Source organism: Manduca sexta, chromosome 7 (genome assembly GCF_014839805.1).
Source record: "Manduca sexta isolate Smith_Timp_Sample1 chromosome 7, JHU_Msex_v1.0, whole genome shotgun sequence".
Lineage (NCBI taxonomy): Eukaryota > Metazoa > Arthropoda > Insecta > Lepidoptera > Sphingidae > Manduca > Manduca sexta.
Genome location: NC_051121.1, coordinates 7,049,404 through 7,063,849, shown reverse-complemented (window position 1 = coordinate 7,063,849; position 14,446 = coordinate 7,049,404). Strand labels below are relative to the sequence as shown.

Sequence of the window (14,446 nt, the reverse complement as noted above, 5' to 3'; positions counted from 1 at the left end):
ATTTCGATTGAAGTACACGTGTAAAAGCGTTTTGAAGTTTTTAAATTGTTCAGCTACTTTTGTGGCTGACTGTACACATAATACATTAAATAAAGAAAGAAGAAGAGGCTATTTCTTTAATTAATATACTTCGCCCTAAACTTTGCTGGTCTACCATAGCATACCATTACCATACCATACCCATGTTTTTATTTACTTATTCATTCTTTTTTTTAAATGATTATTTTTTTGCTCAGATTTTTTTATGCTTGGTGACATCAACAAACAAACGGCCCAACAGAGACCAGCGCTGGTTTCACTGCCAGCATATTGCTGAGTTGGAGCCTTTTTGTAACAAACCCATTTTTAAGCGCTTTTTGTCTGTTTGTTTGTTTATATGTATGTATTTTGTGTTTGTTGAAAAATAAAATTCTTTCTTTACATATTACCGACAGCCTAGCGTACCATCAGAGGTAATATTCCCAAGCATATTACTCTATCAAATCCATGTCCCAAAGACCCTCAACGGTCATTAAAAGCATGCAGTCCCATAACACGACTAGACCTCGCTATTGTGACTATGTGAACAGACTGTTAATAATAGGTGATATTAAAATTATATTTTAGTACACACCTTTTTTTTCAAAAGCCATGAAAATACTCAACAATAAATTGGGATACAATTTAGCATGTAGATAGATCATGTCCTGGATTACCATTCGTCGTTTTATTAACTACAGCGCCCATTGCGACTTCTAATCAGGTATAGATTATTCAGACCAAAGCCATAAGCAAAACCTAGAAAAAAATGGAATAAAACAAAAACTAATTGTAAAAGTTTATTACAATACCGCTAATCGTCAGTTACTGTATCAGTGGCGAAGGGTTCACCCGATTCCTACCGGATTCCCTTTCGTAATTAATGTAACATTAGAACGATTTGCAGATTACATTTCGATAGCTCCCAAGTATACTATAGTATATGAAAAAATAGCTATATTGCCTTATTTAACGTTTTGTTATCTATGTACTCTCCTACCATATTACTTCGGATCCGTCACCGTTCCGTAGCTTACCTTGGTGATAGGATCAATTCCCCGTATTATTTTTTTTGACAGCAGTTAAACTTTATCTTCGCAAATGGTTTTATAAAGTACCACTATATGTTCTTACAAATTCTATGTCTGTAATATTGCGATGAACAGATCGGATCCGTCGTCGAATCCGAACACTTCGCAGTAACAAAACGTGCGATCCGTCATCCGAAACTACGGATTTGGTTTTTCGAAGTACACACTGTGTATATTCATAACGAAACGCTAAAAAATCGCTATTTTTCCTGATACGACAGTTTACTTAGGAGCCATCGATTTATGCATATTAGTACTTATATGTTGGGTCCCTTTCGGAAGATTTGCCTCTTCGCCACTGGACTGTACACACCGTTCTGCTCGTCTCTGACTAGTGCAATTCCAAGATATGTCATAGCGTTACTAAAATTCACAAAACTAAACAATTTTTACAGTAAAAATATACCCACAAATATACAACCGACGATGTAATTGTACCTATAATGTTTTGGCAATTTGTTGATAGAATTTTAAAGTTTAAATTGAATTTAATAAGTACCTGCACTACAGCGTGGTAAGGCAATGAAGCAAGGAATTTAAAAATGCGTATTGTATTTAACATTACTCATTCAAACTATATTATAGTTTTTGTTAATTCAGTGTAACAACAAAATCTATGTATGTTAAAATATAATGAAAAATTTTTTGTTTAGAAGTGATATGGCACGAAATTTTTTAAACAAAAAATTATATATTATTAAACAAATGTTTTATATGATTGTGTTGTTACACAATCATATAAAATAACATAAGAATTTATTTTCAGATATAAATGCCTTATTTTATTTGTATTTAAAATACATTTTCATAACATGCCAAATCAAATTTTGATCAAGTTTTTTATTAAATTAATAATCCTTTAATAAATAAAATAAACGTACAATTACATCCGGTTATAAAAAAACCACACAACTCCTAAAAATATGCGAAATAATCATTTTATTGCTGTTATATTAATTTACAAATATTTACACTATCATTTCATTAGACATAGACATTTCATACACTTAGATATTTATTGTATTTGAATAGAGTACGTAAACACCGATTTGATCTATTGTATTGATCATCACGTAAAAGACAACACAGGGTGTTCAAATTCTACACAATATTTTTTAAATCATTTAATGATTTTGCATTAGAAGATTGGGCTTAGTTTCAAAATTTAACAATGCCGTGTTAGTGATTTAACTAAGGTGTAGCTTGTGTTAGAAGGCTACAAAACCATAGATTTTATTAAATAATAAAAGTTGTTGACATAAATTTAACGCAATTTTTAAAACCTCTGGGCAGTAGTCGCTCAGTTCTAATTGGTTTATGAAGAGGTATGCGATCATGAGAAAATGCATTTTGTGTTGTGTTTTATATGATGTTTTATTCTATTGTAATAACGGCAAACATGTAGAAGTACTATTTTGTTTTACTACACAGAGATGAACTACATTTCAAGCATCTATACTCTAAATAAAAAATGATGTATTTTTAAAAGAATAACAAAATGTGCAAAAGTACATTTTCATAACAACACAATCATATAAAACAACTAAACATAAGTATTTATTTTCGGGTATAAATGCCTTGATTTATTTGTATTTAAAATACATTTTTATTACATGCCAAATAAAATTTTAATCACATTTTTACGTTTCCATGTCACAAAATTAAGGAACTTTGATGTCACCATATTATATTTAACTTAAAACTTACCTCACCTACAATGCAATTCATTGTATAACTAAAATTATACATCACAATATATTTGTTTAAATATAATCAAAAGTCTCTCAATAATAAGTAAACAGAATTGTATATAAAATATAAACGCATTAAATAAAAACAAAGTTTAACTCTAAGAACAAATACATATGATAACTACTTATTTAAAAAAAGTCAAGTCTTAACTTACAGGGTGTGTAAAATTCGTATGACAAAGTAATTACTTTTCAATTAAAAGACACTATTCTTATAAATGCTTAAGCTGCCCAAAATCAAATTACATACATATACAGCTATTTAAAAAATATAAAATATGTCAACATTAGGTGAAGAGTGAGGTGATGTAACCAAACGATTAAACCAATAACTTTTCACCACAGTTTAACAAAATTAAAATTAAAGGCCCGAAGTGTTTTTAAAACATGGAAAAAAGTTTAATACCAATGAGTAATAATAGGATGTAGCGATTCAATTCCTTAGGCTATATGCTTGTATTACCAATTTTTTAGTTGTGATGAAGTTGAAATTGTACTCAGGGGCGGCCTTAGAGGTAGGCGAACCGGACAACCGCCCGGGGCCTCGCGTTTACAAGAACATCGCGCGGTGAAGTGCAGAACTTCATTAACGTTATCAACGAAACTTTTTTTGCTTTCGCCTGGTGCCTCGCGTCGTTTAAGGCCGCCACTAGTTAGTACAACTACTGTAAGAAATCCAAAAAGGCGACTTTTTTTTTTAAATTTTCCAACCCATTTTTTCTAATTTGAAATTTTATACCACCTTTATAAATCCTCTCACCATTAAAAATAGATGTTATCAAAACTATAAAAACCATTTCTTAAGCGACAAGCTTACAATAATACATTTTTGCGATCACATTATCTTCGTGGTTTCACATTCAAGAACATTTACCTTCGAAATTTTCATAATTTATAAAAGCGAGTAAATAAATTGTAACAGGCGTATTACGTCGTACAACTTTTCACAACGACCGATGCGATCGGAAAAAGATTATATAAGCAACCAAATATGCTTATTTTGTGTAATTTTCTTATAGCAAAACGATACTTTGGGTATAACTGACTTTATAGTCTCAAACAATTTAATTTTTAATCATCGATTTCAGCATTGATCACGAACAAACATTTTGAAGGGCGACTAAGAGCATTTTATCACAAAAAAAATATTAAAATAAAACAAATAACAAACTTAAATAGGCTATAGTTAAATTTGAAACAACTACAGTTATATTGCACAACATTTATGTGTAGACAGATAATTAAAAGAAATTTTGATTATTTATCTATGGTTATTGACTGCCATTTGTTTTTTCGTGACTAATAGGCATTAAATGTTCAATTTATTCCGAATCTCAAAACGCAATTTATTTCTCATGATTAAATATTTTTTCAACCTTACGCTTAGAAGTTATTCTCCAGAAAAAATATTTTTTTTTAAATTTTGATCTTACCGAAGACAATTACAAATATCCAAAAATAAGGCAGTCAACATTCATCCCCGAGCCCGATTTTAATACCCCATTGACCAAAATTAATACCTTAAATTGTATACACTAATCTATACTATTTACACACATTTACAGTTTCGTATCAGCTTCTTTACATCATGCTCGATTCCCACATTATGTTGGACATATTTAAATCTTGATCCACGGGCATAGGCGAAGGCTGAAGAAGAAAATATTTTGAATTAGCATAGTAAACCTTTTAAGTTTTTTTGTAGATTTTTTTTCGTTTACCTCCTAACCACAAGGATTTTAGTCGGAATTTCAATCAATCTACAGTGTTTAATTTTCATAATTTCAATATATGATTTTTTTTTATTAAAATTATTTTTTACTGTTTCAAATATTGTCATAATATTATTGAAGATATGATTTGAATGAAGGTGTTATGTAATAAAAGGAATTTAAAGAGATTAATAAATAATATTAATGTTTATACATAATACTATATAACTAATCTTCGCTGACTAATAACTATCACTACTTGACAGACTGCCCTGCCGCAGCAGTTGTATGGTACGGCTACAGTGTTGAAGTCTCGGGTTCGACCCCCAGACGTCGGACGTTGATATTGGGTTCTACTCAGTATCAGCCCGGAGTTTGGAATTTGTGCCCAATATAGCGATAGGCTCGCCTGCTATCACATTATGGGACGAAATATGCATGGAAAGTGGGAGCTCCAGTTACACTCCTACCCTTTAGGAATTAAGGCGTGAATATGTGTGTATCTTACTAATAACTAATTCAATTGCGAAAGTTTGTGAAAATGTTTGTTACAAAAGCACACAGAAACATCTGAACGGATTCGGATAAAATTTGACGCACGGGTAGACCATGTTCTGAATTACAAATAGGTCACTTTTATACCAGTAATTTGCTCTCATGGAAAATAATGAAAGTAATTTTCCAATTGATGACGCTGACGTAACAGTGATATCGCTATGAATCGCTAGTGTTTTAGGGACATTAGTAGCAGGAAAGGCTTTTCACATGGGCGAAGCTGCGGGCACAACCTAGTATTATAATAAATTATTTAATCCCCGAGTAATAATAATATAATATCAGGCCTGTATTATATACTGTCCAACTTCTGGGCACGGACCTCCTATACTACTGAGAGGGATTAGGCCACCACGCTAGCCTAGTGCGGATTAGTAGACTTCATACACCTTCGAACTTATATTATTCCCTGAGTGGTACAAGTAAAAAAACACATGGTAATATTTCATAAAAACACAACAAACTATACATGCAAAATAATATCACTTAACACCTTTGTTCACTTTAATTAAATACTTGGCACGCACATTCCAAATAAAACAAACCACATTATTTTCAAAATATTTATTTAGCAAACGCAGTGTAACAACACAAAACCAAAAAGCGGTGTTTTTAAACATAGAATTTTTAAGTTAGACCACACCTACAAGGCGTATAACGAGTCATTAGCAAGGCATGCAAGGGGTAGTTATAATATTAACTAGGCCGATTCCGTTTTAACCGATAACTGAGCGTTAATAGTAACAATAAATCAATCAGAACAACCCAATTCTGTACGCATGTCAAGTAAACTTTATTCCTATTGGTTTATTTTCTCTATGGTTCCAATGGTAGTGGTTAAAACCGTTTGTAGGAATAGACTATAACATATCGACGCAATAAAAATTATGATAAGATTTTATCGTCAAAAAATATATAGCAAAAAGTTTACATGTCGAATATTCAGATACCTATAGGTCAACAGACATATTAATTTTGTTAATTAATGAGAAAAGTTAGTACACAATAGTTATTATAATCATTACGCGTATCATTGATTGTAATCTATGTTTAGAAAAAAGTGTTATGTGTTCCGAAAAAATATCTAAAATATAATATACATACAATACAACACAAATATGCAAAAACTTATCTTACATGCAAAATGTCGTATTATTTGCGAATAAAACATATTTTTTAGATATAATGTTTTAAATACAGATAATACTATATCATAGACAGCAGATTAAAATTGCAAAATAAATAATATAAAAATTTTCTTAACATAAAACATGCAATTTTGTGCTGGCAACATTAAATAAACATGCATAATGTCATTATAATATCACAAGGTTATTCAAACATAATCGATGCGTATACGTTACAAAAATGCAGAATAATAAAGGAAAAGCAATTTTTTTTTTTATTGAAATAACCCTTAAAATAAAATTTGACAGATAGCAGTTTTAGGTCATAACAACAACAAAATGGCGACACATTAAATAAAAATTGCCGTTACCTACACACATTACATACTACCTAAAATTTCAATGCAGGAAAAAACTAAACATATTTGGATAAAACGCGAGGGACATAAAAACTTATGAAATTAAAACTAAAAAATTATAATCGTTGTATCTACAATCGATTTAGAAATGTAAAAGTATTGAAAACTACAATTTGGCGACAAACAGATACCAAAATCGCGCGATATTGATGTTTCAAGAACCTAAATAGCAAAGGAAAATGTAACATTACAATTTAAATCAAACCAAACTAAATAGACGGAGCAATAGTCAACCAATTTGACATATCACCCAGTACCTTTAAAAGTATAGCACATAAGGGATGCAATATTGTCGTTATCCTAACAAATGAGAAAATGTATGTACTCCTATACCTGATAGCTATATTCTAACTCACATACAACAGAATAAAAATAATAAACATATTGTTCCTTACCAATAAACATTTTTATTTAGTGACTGATCTATATCGGTTTTTTATCTCTCTCTCTCTCTCCTCAACCACTTGAACTAAGAAAGGTGACTAAACAGCAATTAACGAAAACATTATTAGCAAATATGTAAAAGAAGAAATGCTTATAGATGACTTTTTATAATCTTGCGCAAATAAGGACCGCTGGAACAAGACTAAAAAAATCTAAATTCTCCAATTTTCAGGCCTTATTCAAGCAAAAACTAGACATCAAACTCTACCAAACAGTAATTTAAATAATAAAAAAAAAACAATATTTTATTAATTAAAATGTGCCATGTTTTAACATGATATATAATAAGCATGATATGTACATCGGTGAATGACAAAAAAAAACTATTTTTTAAGTATTTGTACCATTTGAAAAAACAATGAAAAATATGATAAAATTATATAAAAATTGGTAATTATAATACTTCACATAGATTTATAATTTATGCCCGGCACAGTATATTTTTTATATGGGAATAACCCCAAAAAAGACATAGATTTACCCATTGCTCACTGCAAGCTTTCATCCTCCTCACGAGTCACAAAGAATTGGAATCAGGATAATATAGTTGACTACTAACTGATAAAATAGACTAATCCGAGTATTGTGTTTATAAAAGGAACAAACCATAATAATTGTACAATCAAATAATAATTTTAATTTTAAATAAGTAATAAAAAGAAAATCCTTTTTTTTTTTTAAATTAAAATACTATGTAACAAAAAATTGGGAATTAAAATATAAAAACAACTCTAATCGAATATCTTGCGGCGTACATGGCACACGTCAGTCTTTTACCGTATCTTTTAAAATCCTATTTATAAAAATTTTATCATAATTTTATAAACCACACATACCACATCAAACGTGGTCTGGCTCGGGAGTTTTATTCATATTCATTTTTATGTTATTATATCCTATATGCTGTACGATACGCAATAAGTAACAAAAAAAACAATAAAAATAAAATAAACATTTTGGTAATCACGATAGAATTATCACGATTAATTAAATATAAAGAAACACCAACCTCCAATAATAAAAAAAAAACTAATGTTATAAGGTCAAGAGAAGCTAAAATAAAAAATCTTAACAAAAAATCATTAAAAAAAACTTTTTTGCATAAAAAGAAACTATAGTGACGTTTGACAAACAGAAATAAAAAAATGAAAACGGCCGAGCCACACCACTGAACACAATAATCACAGCAGAGAGACGGTATAACGTTAAAGCTTGTGCATCGGGGGTCTGGATGTAGTGGTCGGTGTTGGAATTAAGAGAACCGCCGCGACGGAGTCAGGCTCCAATACTTGCTCGGACGAGACGTGTCCAGGCATTTAAATGGACACTGCGGACCAAATTCAATCATTGTACCAAAACAAAATAAAAACTAAGGAATGGGTTTCGAAAAAAAAAAAAATTAACACCCTATTACACAAAAAATTCCGCCTATGAATAATTTAAAAAAAATATACCCTATCTTAATCTTACATAGTATCATTGTACCAAATATAAAATAAACAATGAACATTTACATGCTGTTAAATTAATTCATGTTATACAACCACACACAGACATGCACCAATAAATATAAAAACAAGCGTAAATAAATAAACACATGCACATTCCACATGCAAGACCAAAAAAAATTGTTACAACAAATGTAACAATAAACTGCAATTCATTGAAACCAGCACACAAGAAAGGAGTGTTTCCATCTAGCGGCCTAGCCTAATGCCAAAACGAACTGGCCATTCCGTGATTCCATTTTCAAATATGAAACATCTCTTTCCTACATAATACTAGGCAGTATGGTGGAAGGACTATAGCCTAGTCATCTGAACGAATAATTAAAAATATATATTCTCCTTATGTTTGATTGTGTAAGGAAGCATCGCATCCATTCCAAATTCAAATGACTTATTGTTCATCTCATTCAGTCGCGCTTTTAGTATGAGCTGTGAAGGTACTTACGTGCGCGCCGGCGGCCGGGAATGGCGCGAGGCAGATGAGCAGCACGGTCATGTTGTCGCAACCAAGCCCGCCGGTAGCGCAGTTGGGCGCGAGGCAGCGTTGCATCAGCGCCTCGCACACCGCCGCCGGCTCCCAACCGCTCAGCAATCGCACGCGGCAGAATGTCACTACCTCCTGCAAATATTTGTGTCATTGTTGGCGTCGTTCAACCAAATATTATATTGGTAGGATATATTTTATATCCACCTGGATAGCAACCATACACAAGGTTTTAAAACCCGCCATAATGCACCACGTAAGTGTGCAGTGTTCCGCGATCAGCCTGTGTATATCCGGTTCCAATAGGCCGGCATAATAGTGTCGACTGCTAAGGGTAATCATCTCCCGTCATTCGACATTCAATTGGACCCCGCTCCACTTACCATCGGGTGGAGTGGGGTCACATTGCCTTCACGTATAAAAAAAAAAACAAATCGAGCCTCATTAAGTCGTTTTCATTTACTATGAAAATTCGTTATTAACAGAAACGCACCAAGCTGTATCACTACGCATACAAAGAAAATGCGATTCGGCACGCCTCGATTCTGATCTAATAGATACCACATCTAACATCGTCATTTAATCCTATCAAAAACCCAATATTTTGTAATATCATATAATTGATATAATAGCAATAGTCATAATGACTCAATATTTTCTTCATGGCATTATGCCCGGTGTATTGCTGACAAGATAACATGTATGTCGCTAGAAACACGTTTTCTGCCTTCAAATTGATTGACGTAAGATAATAAATGATTCAAAATGTACATACCTCGTTAGACAACACCTCCCATATACCATCACACGCTATCACAATAAACTCCCAATCTTCGTTCAATTGCCTCACTTGAACATCTGGATATGCTGTAGAATAAATAAAAAATACTAATTCTCATACATAAATATTCCTCACAAGATGCGCATATTGTAGAGCGCTTTTATTTTTTTTAATCATTAAAATGTTATCTTTAACATATCAACAGGTTTATAATTAAAAAACTTTACAATGGACAATAAAAAAAAACAAAAGTACCTGTAACAATCTGCTCTTGCGGCGACAGCCTATAATTCCTTTTGAATACATAATCGCCAAGAGCTCGCGAAAGTGCCAAATTGCCATTGACTCGGTTCAACTGCACCCAACCTCCCCCGGCGGTGATCCTGCGCAACTCTTCCTCGTTGTTAGGCTTATGGTCGTAAGACAGCACCTCCACCTGGCATTTGAAACTCCGCTGCGTTCATATAAATGACATGATGATGATGATGATGAATGGTAATGATGGTTAAATCATATGTATGAATCAAAAGTTGATGTATTTTTTTTCAGCTGTATAATTATGTATATAATATGTTTTATGTTTGTAGGAATAAGCATCATTATTATTGTCCAGATATATTTGTTACTTTGTCCAAAAAGTGTTTGTGATTATAGATCCACTTTTAACTTATATTAATGATTTTTCTAATGACAAAATATGGTAAATGATGTGAAAAAGCCACATGAATGAATATGTTACAAACAATTTAACTTTGCCATTTTAAATTGGTAATTAATTCCACCAGTTCTCTAGGCTCACTGAAAACTTTTTTTTTAAAAGCTCACACTCATGACTGTCCTCTAATCAACAGTTACATTCTGCGATGATGATGAATTAAGAAAAGCAAGAAATAAAAACGAAGTTATATAAAAATTCTTGGAGAACTTCTCAACTATGCAGATTTCCTCACGATGTTTTCCTTCACTAATAATGCATGCATTCACAAAGTATATTATACACATAACTTGAGAAGTCAGTGGTGCATGCCCTTGAGTTTTGAAACTGCGGATATTCGTCTCGGCAGTTTGTTACACTCCCAACTAGACTATCGCCGCTTTCATAGGCACAAATACCAACAGCGAAACATACAAGAACAACACTCTACTTACCGTGCCTCTAACACTGGCAACGGCCCTCGAATCACCAACATTGGCGCAATACAGCGTGTTGTCCTTAATGAGCACCACCACCGCCGTGCTGCCGGCCACCTTCTCCTGCAGCATGTCTTCCTCCAACATAGCCTGGTCTAGGTCTAGGAAACCCTGGAATTTCGGTAAAATTTTATTGTGGCTATATAACATATGGATCAGTAAACTTTCTAATCAATACAAGCTATTATAGAATATCTTTTAGAAGCCATTAATGCTTTTGGCACACTCAACCATAAGGTATTTGGTGTGTGATTTACAATGCACTGAGCTAGGAGCGAGTGAGTTCATATAAAAATATGCACCATTATTTATTTTATTATTCATGGAATACAATCCCACTCCTCCAGCTTTCCTTTGTGTCCAAAGTTTTATTGGCTTTAGGTTTATGCTTATATGCAATTTCATATTGGATTAACAAACAATATACAACAATTACCTGTTTTAAAGCCTCTTCTATATTGCCAAGGTGATATTCTGGCCGTGCTGTGATAAACTTGTGGAGATGTTTCCCAGCATATTCAGCTATATTTGATCCTAAAATTTACAATAGATTGAGTGAAAGCAGAGTCTTTATTAAGATATATACTCGTAATTCCGTCATACATCATTAATGCTTAACTGTTTTTGCAGCACCCGTTTTCTAACATTTTTCATTAGTGCTCTACTTCTATTAGTCTTGGTGTGATGTTATATAGCCTATAGTTTTCCTGGATAAATGGGCTATCCCACAATAAAATATTTTTTTACTTTGAACCAGAAGTTGACAAGACTAGCATGTTCAAACAAACAAACAAACTCTTCGGCTTTATATAATTGTATAAAAATATATTAAAGAATTTTATAACATTTCTTGTGGCTTTATATTTATTATTATAAACAAGAATGGTTTGTACTTTATTTTTTTTTATATATATACTGTTATTTTGAAACAAACTTTATTGCTATATTACAAATTAAATTTAAATGAACATTATTTAAATTTTACAGTAATTATTTAAATCACTGTTAATTACATACTGCTCCAGTGGCTTTGATTTATAGTACAACTGCAGTAGTGAGGTATTGCATCATGATGATGGAATACACACAGCATAAATTGGATACACCAGTTGCACCTCTGCAAACTCTTCAGGAATGAAAGGTGTGAGTGTGTGCATGTATAATCAATCCAAAACATGACATAATATTACATTGCATATCACCACATGATATTGCGTTATATATTTTACAATACATAATTTTCCTACATGCATGCATTACATTTATTTTACCGAAGTTATTGGTCATAAACATCACCCAAAATTTTATTTTTTTTACCACACATGTGATATCTAGGGCAAAGTCCTTGTTTATTCTTCCATCTACTATTTCAGTCAAGAGCTAATTCGGAAAACTGGTGTAGATGTGACATTATATTATTATTACCGCCATGTCCATCGTATACTGCAAAGAATGCCGTGCCAGGATCATCAGGCAGAGATAGTATGTGAGTGTGCGAGTCGTCCATGGACACCCTCCATCCTTGCATGCAGGAGGAGCCCACCAAGAACCGAGTGTCTTGACATGTTGATGATTGCTTTTCTGTCACAGGCTCTGATAGGGTCTGCCCCATTACTCTGCAAAAATTACAGCCATATTAAAAATATTACTGAAATCATTTAAGTTAAAATGCCTTTGTCTATGTGGTTAAATTTCCTCTCATTATCATGTAATGTATGTAACATGTATTTACAATTTAAAAGGAAATATAACATTTTTGGAATCATGTATAATATTTTCAACTTTCATACCAATATATTTAAACAGCATATATTTTGAAAACTCTGAAGATAGAATATATGCATGAAATCCAAAATCTCATAAATATGCGGAGCAATAGTCCCGTAATTACCTAAATATACCTCTTGTTATAAAACAAAATGTACAAGTACAATATTGATAACATAACCAGACAAACAAACCAACTGCAATGAAATTGAAGTGCATACCGACAAATGGGGCAACCACAAAGGGCAATGCATTGATAAGTTGGGTAATGATCTAATTGGAACTCCAAACACGAAATCGCGTCATCTAATCAGAAAACAGATTACACAAGTATGATAAGATAAATCATACAATACGCCGCTACTATACAACCTGGATACAGATGTTAGTTAATGTAGCAAATTACTACCACTAACTATCTGGTAACATTAAAAGTAAATCGTAAATCGACGTTTTATAGCTAAACATAATCTACGTGGAGTGACTAGCTGTGATGTCACTGACCGATTTATAAAACGTTACCTGGTAAAAATCACGTCATAAACTATATTTACGTGCAGATATGTGATTCAACAACATATCATTTATACTATAAATGCAAAAAAAATCAGCAAGAATACGTAAGAATTCATTATAACCGAAGGAAACACAAGTTATCGAAATTGCTGTTGAAACAAAACACGGAGAACCGCTTAACATGGAAATTCACTCACAGTTATGTAGAAAATCACCAAAACTCAATACTCGTCCCAACTTATGCACTTCGTACGTAATTCACAGTTTATTTTTAATTATTTCACCAAAGTGCGTAGGTAAATAGCGAGAAACATTAAATGATAAACGTCAAATTGACATCAACCATAGACCAGCAATTTCTTTAATATAGATAATAAATGTTGAAGCCGCTTACCATAAATCAATTAAATCTATAAATATTTAAAACTATTGTCTTTAAAATTATTTTGATGTGTATATGCTACAATTCGATATTGTAACTTTAATTTTTCTTATTAATTTAGTGCGCCTTGTTAGATATCATATAATCTAATGCTAAAAATATTATTAAATATCTGATATCGCCGATTAGTACCTATATCATTTACGGAAGGTATAAAATTTTACAGAAGTATTGTAAAAAATGTAAACTTCAAAGCTTCAATGAAAATATAGAAATTATTTCTGCATAAGAGCGTATTTATTTATAACTCGACACATACCTTAACATCTTTGATGTCATATACATAATCAGATGTAATAGTTGGGATCTTTCGAATAAAACATTTGATTAAATTTACGCACGTAAATTTTCGTACAAAAATCAAAATATATTTCAAAAACTGACAGCAATGACCTTGTATCTAACATGCTAAAATTACATATTTTATTTAAATACATAAAATTGCCAGTGCGATCAATGCCAGGAACAAACTTTTTTCATAAAAAAAAATAAATCTAAATAATAAAATTACGTTTCAGGCTAATCTCTCCGAAGGGGTAAGTATATAGGGGTGCAACCGGGGCACCCACTTTTCGTCGTTATATTCGATTCCTTTATGTAATATTAGCCAGTGCACCGCAATACAGGGCACACATTTCAG

At 32.1% G+C, this 14,446-nt stretch overlaps 1 protein-coding gene across 5 annotated transcripts; it reads right to left on the bottom strand.

Moving 5' to 3' along the window:
* Positions 1-2,022: 2,022 nt before the first annotated feature.
* LOC115440339 (probable protein phosphatase 2C T23F11.1) lies at positions 2,023-14,208 on the bottom strand. 5 transcript variants are annotated; one of them, XM_037447586.1, is made up of 8 exons: positions 12,973-12,991; positions 12,507-12,697; positions 11,518-11,615; positions 11,040-11,192; positions 10,146-10,344; positions 9,885-9,976; positions 9,071-9,244; positions 2,023-4,510 (listed from the first exon to the last, which is right to left on the bottom strand). In XM_037447586.1, the coding sequence occupies exons 2-8, from the start codon at positions 12,691-12,693 to the stop codon at positions 4,442-4,444; spliced, it is 972 nt and encodes a 323-aa protein (XP_037303483.1). In that variant the 5' UTR covers positions 12,694-12,697; positions 12,973-12,991; the 3' UTR covers positions 2,023-4,441. The 5 variants fall into 5 exon arrangements, with proteins under 5 accessions (XP_037303483.1, XP_030020489.1, XP_030020649.1 ...); XM_030164629.2 differs by lacking the exons at positions 2,023-4,510; positions 12,973-12,991 and adding exons at positions 5,677-8,444; positions 14,066-14,208; XM_030164789.2 differs by lacking the exons at positions 2,023-4,510; positions 12,973-12,991 and adding exons at positions 5,677-8,444; positions 14,066-14,205 and having other exon boundaries at positions 10,146-10,326.
* Between the last annotated feature and the right edge of the window lie 238 nt (positions 14,209-14,446).